Here is a 20,993-nt window from a genome sequence, read left to right on the forward strand (position 1 = left end):
TTAAAATAGAAACGAGAGATTAATCGTGACAAATTTCATAGAGAAGTAAACGAAAACCATTAAAATGATCGTCCCCATCACTTCAATTTCCCCAGCAGAAAATAGTCTCATCACCACCGCCACCATCCCTACCATCACCCCCACCACCAACAGTAACAACAACAATACCACCACCAACAACGAAACCACCGCCGCCGCCACCTTCTCACTAGCAACAGTAACGTGCAATACCCAAAATGTTCACTTTTACACTGATAAATGACTTCAAATGTCTATCTATCCATCTATCTATCCATCCATCCATCCTTTCACCGGGTACTCTTAATGTTTTTCTTTGCCACTCTCCATTTCAATTATTTTGGTATTGAAGCTACTAACCCCTGTTGACCACCAACGCAGTGACTATCTTTCTCGGGCAAGTGTCGCCCCAACAGGAGGAGAGACACGAAAACTAAACAAATCTATGTCTTTTTATCAGTTCACTTGGCTGTAACTTTACACCGATCTTTACAAAACGAGAAAAGAACGAGAGCGACGTCGGTGAAACTAATCTATTGTTTAGACAACATAAATTACACAAGTTTCCCGATTATTCTTCCGTTTTTGTTTTCTTTTACTTCTTTCAGTCATTTGGCTGCGGCCATGCTGGAGCAATGCCTTCAATCGAACAAATCGACTCCAGGATTTATTCTCTGTAAGACTAGTATTTATTCTATCACTCTCATTTACCGAACCGCGAAGTTACGGGGACGCGATAGTGGGGGGACAAACACAAACATACAACCATACACATATACATACATACATACATACACACACACATACATACATATATGTGTGTGTGTTTGTGTTTGCCCCTACCATCACTTGACAACCGATATTGGTGTGTTTACGTTCTATTAACTTATCGGTCTCGGCAGATAATACCGATAGAATTAATACCAGGCTTACAAAGAGTAAGGCCTGGGGTCGATTTCTTCGACTAAAAGGTGGTGCTCCAGCATGAACACAATCAAATGACTTAAACAAGTAAAAGAATAAAAGAGTATATATATATACACACACACACACACACACACACACATATATGTATATGTATATATATATACATATATATACATATAAATATATACATATATATATATGAATATATATATGCATATGTGTGTGTATATATATATATATGCATATGTGTGTGTGTATATATATATATATATATATATATATATATATATATATATATATACATATGTGTGTGTATATATGTATGTATGTAAGTTAAAAAAAAACAATAAAAAAAAAAAAACAAAGTGAGGACGTGATACGGATAGTGTTATTGGACGCTCGGGAAAGGAAAGAGAGAGTGTATGACGTTTCGGGCGTAGCCCTTCGTCGGAAAGATGGAAAGTTCGGAGAATGGAAGAACGGTGAAAGAGGAAAATGGTACCGATGCCCACGAGGTTACATTGTGAAAAGACCGGAAGAGGAGGTGGTGGGGGAAAAATTCTTTCTAAGACAGGAGAGTGAAAAAGGGAGATGAATATCTGTGCGTGCGCGAGAGTCTGCGAGTGTGGGTGTGATAACAGAACGTGTGTGTGCGTATGTGTGTGTGTGTGTGTGTGTGCGTGCGTGTGTGCATGGTTTGGTAGTTTATCTGTTAGTGTGTTTGTGTGTGTGTATGACGTAGTGGAAGGAATTAGTAGCAGGAATGGTTAGTGGATGCTTATAGACAGTGTTAGGTAGGTCAACAGGCGGTTTTTTGAGTATGTGTGTGTTCGTGTTTGTGTGGGGTTGTAGGTGTTGGGTACGTGTACGTGTGTGTGCGCGTGTGTGTATATTTTTTGTGCGTGCGTGTATGTGTATATTGTATATGTTTTCGTGCGTGCGTGTGTTATGTATGTGAGTGAGTATTGTGTATGTGAGAGGTGTGTGTGCGTGTGTGCATGTGTATATGTGTATGTGTGCATGTGAGTATATGTGTATGTGTGTTGTGTATGTGTGTGTGTGTGGTTTTGTGTATGTGAGAGGTGTGTATGCGTGTGTTTATGTGTGTGCGTGCGTATGTGTGTGAGAGCGTCAGGATGGGTGCCAGGTATGTGTGTTATTTTGTGTGTGCACTCCTGTGTATATGTGTGTGCATGTGTATGCGGCTGTGTATGTAGGCGTGCGCGTATATACGGGTGTGTGTGTGTATATATGTGTGTTCGTCTATATGTGTGTGTGAGGGCGCGCATGTATGTTTGTCATGTATGTGGGCGGTATATATGTAAGGTGTGTGGGAGGTGTGTGTGTAGGTGTATGGGAGGTATGTGTGAATGGGGGTATGTATGGGTTGTCAGGTGTGTGGGAGGTATTTGTGAATGGGGGTATTTGTATGTATGTATGTATATATGTATGTATATGCATGTAAAGTCGCGTGGGCTGATGTTTAGGCTGTTGCCCGCATGATTACTAGATCGTGGGTTCAATTCCAGGACTAGTAAACGCAACTGTAAATGGGTATTCTGCGACGGAATAACCTTCCAATCTGGGGGGGGGGGCGGTTATGTTAGCTTGCTTGTCCAGTCTGCGGGTTGTCCTGATTTAAATTATAAGTTGTATCCTCAATAAGGTACTCACAAGTACCACAGCTGGATCGGCTACCCTTTTTTACACGAACTTCGAACTTTTATCATCCATTAGCATATATTTGTACCGGAAAAAAATCCAGATGTTTTCGGCATTTCTCAAGCTCCTATGTAATACACAGAACGAATGATTTATACGAGCATCTGAATTGTACTGAAGAAGAATTTCCTCAGAAATACTTTAGCGCAATGATACGGAGAAGTTACGTTTCTACGTTTCGCTGAAGAGCACTTAAAAGGAGACGATGCAAAACACATCCGCAATTATTTCTTGTAGCTGCCAGAGAAAAAGACAATGTTAATAATAAACTGGTATTGTATGTCATTTAACGTATATTAATATATTTAGCTGCTTCATATTGTAATCAGAACGCATACTTTTACCTAATTTACAATCAATTATCATTCGGCTGGCGCCCCAAGCTGAATTAATCTCAGTGTGCACATTAATAATGCATGTTATCTACCTACCTACCTACCTATCTGCCTACCTACCTGCCTGCCTACCTACCTATCTACCTGCCTACCCACCTATCTATCTATCTATCTATCTCTATTTATCTTTCTTTCTATCTCTACCTCTCTCTCTCTCTCTCTTGCTTTCTCTCGATCCACTCTGTATGTATGTATGTATGTATATATGTATGTATGTATGTAGGTATGTAGATAGGTAGGCAGACAGGAAGGTATATATGTGTGTGTGTGCGTGTCAATCTATTTGTCTATATGTCATATATATATATATATAAACAAAATTAAGGGGTCAGCAACAGGTTGCTTCACCACATACCGAAGTTCAGAAATAGCAGCTAAAATGCTGAAACTCCAACAGATAGCAATTTGATAATCCTTTACCCTTTTAATTGTATATATATATATATATATATATATATATATATATATATATATATATATATATATATATATATGTATCTGTGTGTATATATGCATGTGTGTGTATGAATGTATACACAAATATACACCACAAATAGCTATAAAAACAAACAGATACACATATACCCAAGCATATATATGCACAAACATACATGTGTGTATGCTATCTATACACATATACATTTGTAATTTTGTCACAGACCAATCAGTAATCTTCGTGACTGAACTATAAAGTTTTCCGGGTGTTTTACAACGAGGACGAAGACAATGACAATAGTGATGATGATGATGATGATGATGATGATGATGATGATGATGATGGACATGATAAATAAATAAGATATATGCTAACGCTTGTGTTTAGTGTTTAATTTAGGTGACTAAAAGTGGGTCTGGGAGCGTTGGTAGTAGTTGGAATCAGCGATAATGGTGGTGGTGGTGGTGGTGGTCGTCGTCATTGTAGAGGAAGAGGTCAGTCCTTCTGTTACCCATTGAAACGCTAGGGCTTAAAGATCACTTCAGCTTTTAAATTACCTCTGTCCAAGCCATTCTCTCCATGTCAAGAACTGAACCCAGTGCTTCACGTTAACAAGTTAACACCATTTTCTAATTTTTGAATCTCCATTGCTCCTGCCCCCGACAATATAACTGTTACTACAGCATGAAACCTATTTACAGCCAGGTAAAGCCAGAGTCATTTGACGGTAGTGTGTTTGGGCTTGTGCGTGGGGTTACCTAAAAGTTCCTAGCTTTAAGGGTATCACGAAAGGCCTGATTGGAAACCCAACCTTTTAAGTTTTTTTATAGGGCTTAGAAAAACTAAAGGACTACCACAATAAGTGTGTGAGTCTGAGAGGTGAATATGTTGATTAAAGTCATAATTAACTGATCCTTCTGTATTTTCTTTTACCCACAGTCAAAAACTTTTCAGCACCTCCTCGTAGACTTAATGCAGTAGGTATGTCAAACTGCAGAGTGTTTATGGATCGTATTGCTAATCGACGTTGCCATGGGGGCCGCATATCTTTAAACAACTGTTTACAACAAAGATTTCTGTCATATCAATTGTTTATTATTAAAGAAAAAAATCCTTTAAAACCATTTATTTGCTCATCAATAGTCCTATTTTTCTTAATTGAATTATAATTATTTTTATAATTAAAAATTTTGGAGGTTCCCTTTTTTAAACCTCTAGCTACGGTTCTTGCGGGTCGCACTTGTGTTTGCAAAGGGCCGAATGTTTGACATGGTTGCAATACTGTGACCATTCCAGAATACAAACATCTGATCTTATTGTTGCTATTCTGATACTTTATCCATGTAGCAAGGGTGTCTAGCAGGTTAAATATGCTTTGTTATTTCTAATAAATTATTTTTATGACACATTAACGTAATAAAACAGATGATATACGACCAGGACAAATAGAGGAGCAGGTAAGGGAAGATTCGATGGAACATTGGGGCAGCAGAGTGGCAAAACCTACGGTGACAAAGTGAGGTAGACTGGCAGAATCGGAGGAGCATTTGGGTGAAGACAATTAGAACTGGTAGACCGATAGATGAAATGTGATACTGTAGAGAAAAATATTAATGGTTATATAACAAGTATGTTTCTGGAGAGTAAAGAAGGGTGAATAGTTGCTGAGGAGATACCAACACGTGATTGAAACATGGCTTATACTTCCGTTGCTCCTTATTCTGCCTTCGAATATATTGTATATAAAAACGTATTGTTTACATTCGCCATAACACAGTTTTGGCTAAAATGAAATCATAAATAAATGCTGTTGTGACTCTTTAGAGACTACACCCACCTCTACCTCGGTGAAGTAATTTGTGAGGAGGTCACGCGATTGATTGATTACCAGGACCATTTTCCACTCCTTATATGATAGTCAAAATGTGTGTCTTATTTACTCCTTTGATAATACGTTACGGCAAATGGTTTTTGCACAAGAAGTATGCGCCAGACCATGAAATGTACAGTATAACTATGAAACGGTTTTAATGTTTCGTAATATGGATTCCGTACACTTTTGAAACATATGTAGTGCATAGCTGTTTCTTCCATTCCATTCACACACACACACACACACACACACACACACACACACACACACACACACACACACATCTTACAACCATTTAAGGTACACTAGTTCATAAAATTTCATCAACTATTGGATAGATATATAAATGTGCATATATATTTATACACACATGTATGTGTGTATGTGTATGTGTGCGTGGGTGAGCGTATGTAATTGCCGATGAAGGTTTATGAACTAGTGTACGCGATAAGACTGTGATATAAACATCAGAAGCCTTAACGACTGACTTTTGCATTTAATGAATTTAATTATTTTTTTCTAATTAATTAACGAACGCAGTGACCGTTAAAGTCATTGAGTACAACACAAAGTATATTTAGTAAGAGAAATAAACATTGGTGGCATGCTGATAATTTAAATGAAATACACAGAGATACACAAACGTATACATACACAGGCAAACAAACACATACTCACACACACTAAGTATACGAGACACATGTTCAAGATGTTGCATTATGTGATTGGCCACGGAACGTCGCAGTTAAATCATTTAAACCACTCAAAGATGTTGGTAAAGTAAGCTCTCCTACAATCTCTTTATCTAACTCTGTACTGAACGAATTTACAATGTTCTCTTGTCTAACAGCAATAAACCCTGCCACCTCTGTATCGCGGAATCTTAAAATATTCTTTTATTTGCGACAATAAACCCTGTCTCGAAGAATCATTCGAAATCCTTTTGTTTAAACATCTTTTCTTGCCAATGAATATATTTATATAGATGTTAGTGAGAATATATGTTAGAAAAGGAGAGGAGAAAGAGAACGATGAGTGTGTGTGAGTGTACGTTAGTGAAACGTGCGCTTGCATTCGTGCATGTGTATGCTGTGGACTTTGTAAAATGCGTAAGTCGTTAAACATGTATTTCTTTTAATTTTATGAATGGATTGCGTGTATGGTGGGGGAGGCGTTGGAGCCTGTATGTGTGTGTGCGTGTGTGTGTGTGTGTGTGTGTGTGTGTGTGTGTGTGTGTGTATGCGTATTTGGTCATTTAAGTCTAGTGGCTTTACTTACTTTTGGAATGGTTCGGATCATGTTACAATAAAATAACTCTTAATCTTTCATTCTAACAACTGGATTTAGTGGTAAGAGCATTTGGCTCACGAATTCAAATGTGAGTTTAATTCCCAGCTTTGCGTTGTGTCCTTGAGCAAGACACTTTATTTCACGTTGCTCCAGTCCACTCAGCTGGCAAAAATGAGTCGTACCTGTATTTCAGAGGGCGAGCCTCGTCACATTCTGTGCCATGCTGAATCTCCCTGAGAACTACGTTAAGGGTACGCATGTCTGTGGAGTGCTCAGCCACTTTCACATTAATTTCACGAGCAGGCTGTTCCGTTGATCGGATCAACTGGACCACTCATCGTCGTAACTGACGGAGTGCCGGTTATATATACATATCTATAGATACATATACATTTATAAACACACACACTCATAGGCATACATACATACATACATATACAGAAAGACAGACAGACAGATACGTACGTACATACATGCAAACATATATACAGACTGACTGACAAACTCGTAGACAGGTATTAAATGAAGATTTAAACGTAAGACACATCCCTAGCCACAAAACCTCAAATATACGTGGCTGTGTGGTAAGTAGCTTGCTTTCCAACCACATGGTTCCGGGTTCATTCCCACTGCGTAGCACCTTGGGCAAGTGTCTTCTACTATAGCCTCAGGCCGACCAAAGCCTTGTGAGTGGATTTGGTAGACGGAAACTGAAAGAAGCCCGTCGTATATATGTGTATGTGTGTGTGTGTATATATGCTTGTGTGTCTATGTTTGTCCCCCCAGCATCGCTTCACAACCGATGGTGGTGTGTTTACGTCTCCGTAACTTAGCGGTTCGGCAAAAGAGAAACCGATAGAATAAGTACTAGGCTTCCAAAGAATAAGTCCCGGGGTCGATTTGCTCAACTAAAAGCGGTGCTCCAGCATGGCCACAGTCAAATGACTGAAACAAGTAAAAAAGTACATATATAGTTTCAGCACATGTAACATATTCACCGTGTACACGCGCGTCCCCTGACCCCTTTGACATTCCCTCTGAAGACACTCTCGTGCGTGTTGAAGCAACGAAATGTAATGAATTTATGAGTAGATCATGTGTATGGGTTGGGAGGGAGATAATGGTGTTTCTCACAACGCCCGCCGCCGCCGCCATCACCTTACCTATCTTTAGTCAATTAGGTCATTTGTGACATATTTAATTGATCTTCACCTCTTACCATCTTCGTCCTTCCGTTCTCCTATCATCCCAGCTATATTTCGTGTATTTTCCAGTGGCTGTTATAGTGTAGTGGAGTACATACACTCTCAAAGTGCCGAGTGTATATACTCCACCACGCTATTGCAGCCACCGGAAAATACACGAAGCATATACATTACGTATGTGTACTTAATAATATTTATTATACTAAAGCTGCTTTTATTTCGTGTGTGTGAGTGTGTGTGCTTGTGTGTGCAGGAATCTATCTATCTATCTTTCTATCTATCTGTTTGTCTGTCCGTCCGTCCGTCTGTCTGTCTGTCTGTCTGTGCATAGATATGTTGTCCTTATGCATGCAAATATGCATAATTGTGCATACATATGCACATCTACGAGTATGGATGTCATTACATATGGATCAGTTTAGTTTAACACACACACATGTATAAATATATATATATGTGTGTGTGTGTGTGTGTGTGTGTGTGTGTGTGTGTGTGTGTGTGTGTGTGTATGTATACATGTATCACTATATCAACACGTGTGTGTATATGCTCTTATTATATGTTAAACTTCTGTATTTTGTATACTTTCAGTATTCCTTGAATATCTTAACTGGAATTTACCCATTAACCGATGTAATAGATTATCCCCCTCCCACAAAGTTTCAGCCCTTGTGCGTATAATAGGACATACTTCAGTCATGAATGACCCTGGGTTTGCACCTAGAAAGTTACACTCCGAGGCGCAATTCGGGGCAAGGTTGTTTATGGAAGACCAGCAGTCGCCTATCCAACGGAAAGGCAAAGGCTGATACTGCTTGGCACCAGTGACATTGCAACTCATTTCTACAGATGAGTGAACTGGAGCCACATCAAATAAAGTGTCTTGTCCAAGAACACAACAGGGAGCCCGGTCCAGGAATCGAAGTCACTATCACATGATTGTAAGTTCAACGCTCTAACCACTGAACCATAGAGAAAATTATATCATAACTTCTGTATATGGATGTACACACACACACGCACTGATATGCATATTTATAGGTAGTTGTAGTGGTGGTGGTAATAGTTAGTAGTTGCGGTGCCGGGCGTGCTATCTTAAATAGAGCACTTCAGATTGAAGAACATAGATAACATTATCAAAACCACTTTACCTTGACAAGAAGTACATATACATGCACACACATGTACGTATGTAATTACATATATAATATAAATATACAGAGGTGCAGCTACATACGAGGGGTTTGAGCCTGATCGCGTCATTTTTGTTTCTGGCTTTACAGTATAGTAAGTACGTTCGCTCCACTAGCAATGTGCAGCAAAGAACTAAGAGCAGTGATCCGATTTCTCTTGTCGGGAGGTGTTTCAGGTGTTGAAAACCATCCACGATGAGCTCGGCTGCAAGAGAGCTTACTGTAGAGCACAAGCTCAAAGATCTTGAGATCTGCCAACGTTTACTCGATCACTACAAAAAATGAGGACGAGGAATTTTTGAGCAGCATAGTCACAGGAGATGAAATGTGGGCCATCATTATGAGTCAGAATACAAAAGACAAAGTATGGAGTGGAAACATCTCAGCTCGTCAGCGACGAAGAAATTCAAGACTCATTCTTTCGCAGGAAAGGTGATGCTAACCCATTTTTGGGACTCAAAAGGGCTTATACTGGAAGACCACCTGGAAAAGGGGTCTAAGATCAACAGTGAAATTAACGTGAAAGTGGCTGAGCACTCCACAGACACGTGTACCTTTAACATAGTTCTTGATGAGATTCAGCGTGACACAGAGTGTGACAAGACTGACCTTTTTGAAATACAGGCACAACAGAAACAGGAAGTAAGAGTGAGAGAAAGTTGTGGTGAAAGAATACAGCAGGGTTCGCCACCACCCCGTGCCGGAGCCCCGTGGAGCTTCAGGTGTTTTCGCTCAATAAACACTCACAACGCCCGGTCTGGGAATCAAAACCGCGATTCCTACGACCGCGAGTCGGCTGCCCTAACCACTGGGCCATTGCGCCCTCCACACATGCACATATTGTATATATGAATCGACATTGTTATGTGTGGGATAAACACTGACATACAAGTTAGTAACAAATAAGTTGAAAATACTAATCAAGCGCACGCGCACACACACACACACACACACACACACACACCCTTGACACAGTCAGATATAATCACTCCACAGTCACAGATACAAACAGTGGGACTAAGACAACAATAACAGCAGTAGCAGCAACAAGAATAAATATTTGAAGTGTACTGAGAGGGAAGTAGATTGCGAGTGGCTTGTTTTGACATGTATTATGCGGGAGAGAGAGAGAGAGAGAGAGAGAGAGAGAGAGGGAAGGTGGAGGGTAGTGATATATATATAGGATAGGGTGCTAAAAAGTTCCTGGCTTTAAAAGTGTAGGGAAAGGCTTGGTTGGACGCGCAACCTTCCGAGTTCTTTTTCAGGGCTAAACCGAAGGACAGATGCAATAAGTCTTTTACTTGTTACAGTCATTTGATTGAGTACTCAATTTATCGACTCCAAAAGAGAGATTAATGAATGCAAGTGATTAAGTGCAGAGTTGTAATAATGAAAACAGTTGTATGGGTGCGCAAGTAGAGGACCACGGTGCACACGTGGCAAGGTCTAGATTATGCATATGTATATATGTGTGTGTGTGTGTGTTTATGAATAATGAAAATAACCTTATGGATGTACAAGTAGAGGATTGATGGGCAGAGTTAAGATTGTGTGCGTTTGTGGAGTGAGTGACTGTCGTTGACGTAAGAAATGATATTTGGCAGGAAGGACCACATGCAAATTTGTTGAGAGTCGATCAGAGGTAGGTGAGGAACGTATGTATATACATGTGAGTGAACTCAGTACCTCATGGTTGTGAGCCCAACGCTCTAACCACTGAGCCATGCGCCTTCACGAGAAGAAAGCGCATCGGCCGGTGCCCATCCATACCGTTGTTTTCTCTGTTCATACACTGAGCTGTGTCACTTGAAGTTTTTAAGATACACACATTTGCAATCACGCTCATATATATATATATATATATATATATATGTATATATATATATATATATATATGTTGCCCACCTACGCTGGACTATGCCCATTTATTACTAATTACACACCTTTATTTTTACATTGATATATACACATACAAACAGGACTAGACTATGTCCATTGGATTCTTGTTCTCCACCCATACAATCAACTATTCATACAACAAAGAGAGAGAGGGTGAGGAGAGAGAACTGGTCTTCCGATCCGTTGACCTTTAGTTATAATACAATAAAAAAGCGATATTTTTAAAATTCTGATTTTATTTATACATTATAAACCCCTGCTTCGTATGTTAAACTCATCGCTCCTCCTGCTTCATATATTCTTAACCCTAACTCTTCCACGAAGGCGAAAAATCTTTGTTCACTCGAACAAACAGACAATTCCTTCAAAAACGTTAAATTCCACACACACACGCCCCCCTGCTCCCCCATGGAGTACAAACATTAACTACACTAAACTTCGAACTCAAAATATTATGAGAATTAAAGTAACCATGAGATCACCTCAAAGGGTTCGAACTTAGTTCTCTCCAAAGCCAATATGAGCACATCATTTGCACTATGTGAAAAAATATTTCATCAATACTGACGGTGCTCCAGCATGACCACAGCCTTGGAGGTGAATCGTATAAATGAAGGAAAGAATAATAACTGTTCAAACGTTGCCGGTATCAAGTTCACAAGTCTCCCTGAAGCTTAGCCCCAGAGCCGTGCACCTGCTACGAAAATAGGGCTCACGTCATATAATATTCTTTTCTATTCTAGGCTCAAGGCTCGAAATTTTGGGGGAGAGAGCCACTTGATGAGATCGACCCCAGTACGCAACTGGTACTTAATTTATCGACCCCCGAAAGGATAAAAGGCAAAGTCGACCCCGGCGGAATTTGAACTCAGAACGTCACGTCATATAATATTGCTACACAAAGTTTTAATAAAACGAACAAATACAAGGAGCTGTGCTTTACTGGTGATGTCTGTACTCTCATCAACTAGAAGAGCAAACGACTTATGTTTCAGTATTTTTGACTTAATATTGCACTCAATGTCTCCTGACATGTCTTGAATGCGCCTTACTTATTGTGTTGTCAGAAAGTGGAATTTTATTTAGCTCTGATACAGCATCCTCTCCAAACATTGTCCTCACTATTTCCCGGCATGCAGGTAAAATTACAGTTTCAGCGATGGTATGAGATTTCATTTTCCTTGCAACTATCTCCGCCACAGCATAACTTGCTTCTTGTCCTTTGTCACTCAATTTGAACTTTTTGGCAAACATAGAAACTTGCCTTTTATTAAATGCCAATTCTCTTTTAAAATATTGTTCATTTTTGCCTGACAACTCTGGACGTTTAGTTGTTAAGTATCGTTTCAGTTTGGCTGGTGCCATAACTCTATTAGCCAGCTTCTCCCCACAAGCAGTACACAAAGGTGAAGGGCAGTCTGGGTTTCCAGTCCAAGTAAATCCCAGAGCTATGTAGTTTACACAATATTGACGAACTTCTAGCTGCAGGTTAATTCCATCCTTTCTTGGAAATTTCGACGAGGCAGCATCACTGTCAGTGACTGCGGCTTCAACAGACTGCCTCAGACCCTGCGTCTCTTCATCTGCATCTAACTTACGTTTTTTCAGAAATTTATCCATACTTGTAAGGCTGTAAGCAGAATTGTATATACATAAAAGCAAACCTAATAGTGGCAGGACAAAATGATCCTTAAAGTGTAGCGAGTTTAATTATGTAAAATTTAGCTTTTTTTTTTTATTAATGTTTTGTTTTAGTAATAGGTATTTGATTATATTTAAACAATATGCATATGCATAAAATAAATTTTCGGATTTGAATTTAAAATGTCGTTTATTTGTTCATTGTTCTAGAAATCTGTAAGGAATTAATATTTATGCATATTTTCATATTTTATAATTTAGTATCAGTTTCCCTATTTCTTATTTATTTTCTACATATGTAATTCAACTCTCTTTCGAATTTTTAATCTTAACATTTGACCGAATATTAATAGACGTCATACAAGAAAGATTTTTTTACAAAAACGCAGTTAAAATGTTTCTTCCAAGTATAGTCACTCGTATTAGAAACCCATTTGCGGAATTTGAGCCATTTGAAGAACAGTTCACGTTAACAGAAGAATAACTTGCCAGTGTTTTAAATGACAGAACATTAAATTTGAAGCATTCTGAGCTTAACCTGAATGCATTTTGGTTGCTGGTTGAAAAGGAATATATATATATATATATATATATATATATATATATATATATATATATATATATATATATATATATACATATACATATTCCTTTTAAAAAGCTAAAGATCTTTTAAAAGGCGGATTAACAACAACACATAAATGGCTTACGCAGTTAAAATGTTTCTTCCAAATATAGTCACTCGTATTTTACAAAAGAAAACTAAACCATTATCTAAGCTGGCATGCAACTCACAGATGTGCACGTACATGTACACACCAAGGATCAGGGTCATCTACGCTGGCGTGCAACTCGTACATGTACACATAAGCCTAACATGTACACACATAACTGCACAGGAGAATTAAAAATTACTGTCGATGTAACTTCTTGCGGAATCCCTGGACTACTGGTGGAACTCTAAGGTTCAGCGGAACCCTGGTTGAAAACCACCGAGTCAGAACGTCACGTCATATAATATTCTTTTCTACTCTAGGCACAAGGCCCGAAATTTTGGGGGTGGGGGCCAGTCGATGAGATCGACCCCAATACGCAACTGATCTTTAATTTATCGACCCCAAAAGGATGAAAGGCAAAGTCGACCTCGGCGGAATTTGAACTCAGGATGTCACGTCATATAATATTATTTTCTACTCTAGGTACAAGGGTCGAAATTTTTGGGGAGTGGGGGGGGGTCAATTCGATGAGATCGAACCCCAATACGCAACTGGTATTTAATTTATCGACGCCGAAAGGATGAAAAGCAAAGTCGACCTCGGCGAAATTTGAACTCAGAACGTCACGTCATATAATATTGCTACACAAAGTTTTTACCTGCCACATGGTCCTGCATCAATCAACATTCTCCCGATTGAAGTAAAAAAAAAAAAAAAAGAAAAAAGAAGAAAAAAACCATAACACTTAAATGATACATGGAGGAGGTTTTCGTATGAATGAATGTATTTTTTTAATTATTTTTTACGTTTCAGTCATTTGATTGCGTCCATGCTGGGGCAACGCACTGAAGAATTTTAAGTCGAATGAATCGAACTCAGTACTTATTTTTTGTTAAGCCTGGTCTCTTTTGCCAAACGGTAAAGTTACGGGGACATAAACACACCAACACCGGTTGTCAAGCGGTGGTGAAAAACAAACGGACACAGGCACACATACATACATGCATACATACACACACACTCACATACATGTATGTATGTGAGTGTGTGTGTGTGTGTGAGAGAGAGAGAGAGAGAGAGAGAGAGAGAGAGAGAGAGAGAGAGAGAGAGAGAGAGAGAGAGAGAGAGAGAGAGAGAGAGGGGGGGGGGGGGTAAACGTTTCCGATAAAATGTTTGTAAAAACAGACCAGCGTAGCTCATGTTTATGAATGACTGAAGGAATTGACACCTCCAAATGGATACACACACACACACGATTTAATATATATACATACATGCATTCATATATAGACGCACAACACAGTACATGTATTTATCAATATATAATTGGAATTGCATGCGTATGTATAAACGAACATATACACGCATATATTTACGTGCACTTTACACTCACACACACATTCACGTATATGACCTCCACCACCCAAAATATATACGCATGCTTTTAGATATACATACCTGCGTATGCGAGTTTATATGCATGCATTTATGTAAGTATATATGTATGTATATGTTTGTATGTGTGCATGTCTGTATATATATATAAAGGTATCTAACTAAATATATACGTTTGTGTGTGTGTGTGTATAGATAAATAGATAGATTGATAGATAGGTAGATAGACCGATACATTGATACAAGTGTATGTGTGTGTGCATATATATATATATATATATATATATATATATATATATATATATATATATATACACACAGACAAACATATATATCCACACACATAAACATACAAAAACAGACATGCGTTTAAGTATATATCTCCCTCATGTGTGTATACATGCATAAATGTATACCGTAAATCCTCGAGTATAATCCGCATTTTCCCCCAAAATTTAAAGGTCAAAATCCCTAGTGCGTACTATATACGAGGTTAAAAATGAAAAATATTTTCTAAGCAATGTCCGAGTTTCTATTTGCTGTCCGGCAACGTTGATTCAGACGCATTTTGTGATGTCGGGCGCGAAAATACCTTAAGCCAGGGGTTTTCAAACTTTTTGACTTGCAGACCCAAATAGGTTTATTGTCAATTAAAAGATTTCGATTAAAAAACATATATAAAATCAAATTGCCCATAAAAAGTATTTGCTATCCACGGACCCCCTGTCATGTCCTTGCGGACCCCCTGTGGTCTCCGGACCACAGTTTGAAAACCCCTGCCTTAAGCTAAGCCTGAAAGCAATAAAGTCATAAAAGAATCATCCATAACTTGCAGTAAGCAACATTTATTAAAATAAAAGTGTTGTATATCGTCTGCACTGGATGGTACTCAGGATGACGTTGTATGGAAAGATGAAATAAACGAAAGTGAATCTTCTGATGTTGACTATGAATCTGACGATGACGGAGATTTACACTACAATGATGCTGACATGTTTACGGAGGAACAAATGGAACAGTTAATTTGATGCTGAAAGTGACGGTGAATTCGAAGGATTTGAATAAATGTTTTTGCTTTTGTAACTGATTGTGATAAATATGTGAAAGGCAAGTTACTCAATATTTATTTTTCACTGACGTTATTACTGTTATTTCTTTATTTTCTGCCAACAAAAATGCACAAAAAGCTACACGTTTGCATTATGTTATATATACAATAATAATAAAGGACGTTACCTTATATATGTTTACAAATCAAGGGCGATATATAGACCTCCTTGAATCAAGTTAGAGAAGAGGTGCGTATTATACACAAGGTTTAGGTTTTTCAGACATACAGCCCCCTAAAAATCCCCTGCGTATTATACTCAAGGGCGGACTATACACGAGGATTTACGGTATGTGTATATGTACGCGCTAATACATACATATGTGCATGTATGTATGTGTGCCTATGAGTGAGTGTGCATGTGTGTGTGTATTTGAGACAGGCGCTTTAAATATAAACAAATATAAACCAACAACAACAATTACAACAGCAACCTAACAATTACGATACAAATGTGACATACCGGCGTTGTTACGACCATGCTGTGTCTTGTTTCTTGGTTTAGCATTGTTATCTGCAATTAAGGGTATCCTAGTCACTGGTTCAAACTGGCAGAACCACCTCAGTCACCGATGGATAGACTGACTAACAGCCTATCGAAGATAAATCTGAAGGTTCCACTCCCCACCCTTACACGCACACTACACACATGTGAATATATATATATATATATATATATATATATATATATATATATATAGAGAGAGAGAGAGAGAGAGAGAGAGAGAGAGAGAGGAAGAGAGATACACGTGTGTGTTTACATATAGAGGGAATGAATGTGGGTGAGGAATGGAGGGAGAGGGTGCGTATATATATATATATATGTGTGTGTGTGTATATATGTATGTATGTATGTATGTATGTATGTATGTATGTATGTATAGTGCGAAGGTCTGTTTATCAGTGTATCTGCTTCTGTAAGTATTAGTTTCGTGTGTGAGTGTGTGTGTATGTGTGCATATATTTGTGTCCGTATATATGTATGTGTGTATATGCATATTCTTCATGAGTGCGTTCGCGAGTACATGCTCACACCTTTATCCACATCCATTTTAAGCATCACGCCCTTCTCTCACAGTTATATACACACACAGAGGCGCGCACACACACACACACACTTGTAAATGTGTGTGTATGTGTGTCCAATGAGAATTGGACCTAAAGACGAATTTTTGAAAGGAATATTCAACAACCACAACAACAACAATCACAACAACCACAACATTCCTGCCTGCTTAAGTGGGTGGAGATGGGATGGAAGGTGTGTTTCTACCCCGTCACCCACTCCTCCCACTACCGCCCCTTAACCTCCTCATCTCTTCGCATTCGCTTCTTCTCGTATCAGTCTTTCTACTCCCCCTCTCCGTCGAACTTCCTTCTCCCCTTCACACTCCCCTGCCTCTCTCCTCCTCCTTATCCGTCTCCCCTCTCTCCTCCTCTTGCTCGTTTCTATTTCTCCTCCCACTCCTCTCCCTCCCTCCTTCTTCCTCCCACTCGCCTCCTCTCCCTCTCCACGTTTCTCCTCTTCACCTCCTCACACCCTCCCCATTTCTTACTGTCCTTCCTTCCTCCCTCCCTCCCCCCTGCTGTTTATTTCTCTATTTTTTAAATTAATTACGTTATGCCCTTCTTCTTATTAATTTCGTTTTCTTCCGAAGTTAAACTCAATAATATTGTTATATTTCGGAGTGGTCATTTATTATTGTTCTTATCTTATCTTATGTCCATTGTCTAGAAATCTTCCGCCACACTTCTGTGACCTCTTCAGCGACTCTTTCATCCACGTTTGAAGAACGAATATATAGTGCGTGTATTTATTTGGCAAGAAAAAATAATAATCATCCCAAAATATTGTTCATAAACGCAAACTCAATAACATTTCATTTTAAGAGAATCTTCAAAAATTCTTCCCTTCTTAAAGAGGCCAAAACCGAAATACTTCCCTTCCACCCGCACCCAATGCCACACCAGGAATCTCTATCTTCCGTTAGGATTGATAGATCTTTAATCTGATGTTGTGCGTCTCTGCCAATAACATCAATTAAGTCGTGGTGTCTTCGCCCTTTATTAGGCCACAGAATTTTCCTGAAGCAATTTCGAAGGTCCTAAGCTGATCAGTTCTGGCATGTAACATATTCTTTCCTACTCTAGGTACAAAGCCCGAAATTTTGGGGGGAGGTGGGGGCAGTCGATTACATCGACCCAGTACGCAACTGGTACTTAATTTATCGACCCCGAAAGAATGAAAGGCAAAGTCGACCTCGGCGGAATTTGAACTCAGAACGTAAAGACAGACGAAATACCGCTAAGTATTTCGCCCGGCGTGCCAACATTTCTTATTTCTTTACTGCCCACAAGGGACTACACACAGAGGGGACAAACAAGGACAGACAAACGGATTAAGCTGATTATATCGAACCCAGTGCGTAACTGGCACTTGTTTAATCGATCCCGAAAGGATGAAAGACAAAGTTGACCTCGGCGGAATTTGAACTCAGAACGTAGCGGCAGACGAAATACCGCTAAGCTTTTCGCCCGGCGTGCCAACGTTCCTGCCAGCTCGCCGCTTTTTAGCATGTAATATATTATGAAAGTAAATGCGGTGAGCTGGAGAATCGTTAACTCGTCGGACAAAATGCTTATCGGAATTTCATCCGTCTTTACGATCTGAGTTGAAATTCCGCTGAGGTCGACTTTGCCTTTCTCAGAGTCCATAAAATAAGTATCTGTTGAGCGCTTGGGGTCGATGTAATCGACTAATCCTTCCCACCAAATTGCTGGTCTTGTGCCAAAATTTGAAACTGACATATTACCAATGTTATGGAATATTTTGTTTCAAAACATAATAACGTATCAATTCATTCTTAAAACGTAAAGGACGTAAAGCAGATGAAACTGCTCACGATATCAACTAAACTTTTGTTGAAGAAATGACCAGTGAGCGGTCATCTCGAAAATGGTTTAAATGATTTAGCAGTGGAGACCTAAGCCTTATGAGTGTAATGGACGCCCATCTGTCATCGATGACGGTCAATTAAAGGTTATCCACGTAAAACCACTCGAGAACTGGCAAAAGAACTTCAAGTTAGGTAGAAAAATACCTTCAACTATTTGCATGGGATCGGAAAATCAAAAAATGCTTGACAAATGGGTACCACATGAGTTGAATGAAAATCAGAAAATGCGCGGACCGAGGCTATAGAAGAACACACTTGCCCAAATTGCCGCGCAGTGGGACTGAACCCAGAACCATGTGGTTGGGAAGCAAGCTTCTTACCACACAGCTACGCCTGGGTGTGTATGTACACAGACACACACACACACACACACACAATCATAGGTTCTAAGGTTATTGGTGTTTATATATATATAGGACAAGAATTTTTTGTATTTTTGTCAGGAACAAATATGAACAATATGAACAGCAACAACAAAACAATAACAACAACATAGTTATTGTGTTGCTGTGGTTTGGTAGAGTCAAGTTCAATAGTTTATCAACTCATGAGACGATCGATGCATGTATGTATGTATGTATGTATGTATGTATGTATGTATGTATGTATGTATGTATGTATGTATGTATGTATGTATGTATGTATGGATTTCGTTTTTGTATTTTGGTTTGGATTTGTGAAATCGTGTTGAAACAAGTTTTGTTGTGAGTAGGGAATGTCATCATACGAACAAAAATTAGTTTAAACACACGCACTGGTTCAATACTACTTACATACATATAAATAGTGATAAAAATAATGATCCTTAGGAAGAATTTATAAATATTTTAATGCATCACTACGCGCGTCTAGGGGCTTTTGAATGCATATTCAAAACGTTTCCCGTAAACGAACTTAAAGGATATATATATATATATATATATATATATATATATATATATATATATATATATATATATATATTTATACACTTGTGGTCACCTTATAGTAGGTATGTATCTAAATTTTGTACGTTCTTCCTCTTTTCTTTTTCTCGCCCCCTTTCTTTCTCACATTTCTTGACCCTCTCTTTCCTTGACTCCCACTTTTCCTCCTCGTTTATCTCCCCTGTACCTTTCCCCTTGTCTCTTATTTTTTTTTTCTAATCCTTCAATCCCGCTTCCCCCTACCCTCTCTCCTCCTTCCACGTGACCACTGTCCAGCCAGCCATGATCTTTCTTTCTTGGCCCGACTGCCGACCGCCGCCAATACTTCTTATGTCCATCTCCTATGTTCCTGCCTTTAGGCTTTCACTTCATACCCGCCAGCTCAATTTGATTCGATCTCAGTCGAAAGACACCTGTTGTTATACTCTTGTTGTTTGTATTTATAATTGTGTACCATGTTCTACGTTTTTTTGTCTTTGTTGCTGTACACATTCGCTAGCTTTCTTACAAAAGAATTTAATGCTCTTAGCTTAGACTTTTCTGGAGAGCAACCAGATCGAACTGTCTCAAGTGTAGCTGCCCGAAACAGTAAGGACTTCTGGTATACTTCACTGAGGAAAGAAAGCCACGAATGACCCATCTCTTTTTGCCTATCCTTCTAATTGTTATTTCTCCTGTTCGCCAAATTCTTATTGGTTGCTCTATCTTTTACTTCTAAATTCATTGCATTGTATATGTTGGAGCTAGTCTTTCTTTTATTGATGTTGATGATACTAAACGATATTTATTGTATTAGTTTCATTTACATTTTAAATTTTAGCTAAAGAAACATGTTTGGTAGCTATTAAATTTTAGCTAAAGAAACATGTTTGGATATTTCAGATTTTGTTAAAATCTTGGAAGTTGTTTGAGGATTTATTTATCTATTTTTGTCGCTATTAACTAATCATATTTAGATGCGTTTCAGAATAGTGTTGCTCACATGATGTCCCTCTACTACATCCAATAATCGTCTGAACAATTGGAACCGTGAAACTCATAGTTAAGACTCGAGAAACTTCAGTTATATATAAATATATATGCGCGCTCTCTCTCTCGGTAATTTATTCCTCATTTGTAAACATATACGTTCAACATAATATACGTGTGCACGTGACTGTGTTCATACACACTTATATATATATATATATATGTATGTATGTATGTACGTATGTATGTATGCATATATGTATATATATATATATATATATATATATATATATATATATATATATATATATATGCGTGTGCGT

At 38.6% G+C, this 20,993-nt stretch overlaps 1 protein-coding gene across 15 annotated transcripts in view; it reads right to left on the reverse strand.

The window, feature by feature from the left end:
• LOC106877380 (solute carrier family 28 member 3) overlaps nucleotides 1-20,993 on the reverse strand; it is a 178,255-nt gene that overhangs the window by 23,698 nt on the left and 133,564 nt on the right. Inside the window, exon 1 of one of the 15 annotated variants that reach the window (XM_089366120.1) lies at nucleotides 16,282-16,485. The exons of 13 other annotated variants lie outside the window; for them this stretch is intronic. In XM_089366120.1, coding sequence (XP_089222246.1) covers nucleotides 16,282-16,326 — 45 coding nt within the window. In that variant the 5' untranslated portion in view covers nucleotides 16,327-16,485. Of the gene's footprint in view, nucleotides 1-16,281; nucleotides 16,486-20,993 lie in introns of those variants that run through there. One more of the 15 variants, XM_014926273.3, reaches the window with a different exon arrangement.

The sequence above is a fragment of the Octopus bimaculoides genome, chromosome 18, assembly GCF_046866305.1.
Source record: "Octopus bimaculoides isolate indiv1 chromosome 18, ASM4686630v1, whole genome shotgun sequence".
Classification (NCBI taxonomy): domain Eukaryota; kingdom Metazoa; phylum Mollusca; class Cephalopoda; order Octopoda; family Octopodidae; genus Octopus; species Octopus bimaculoides.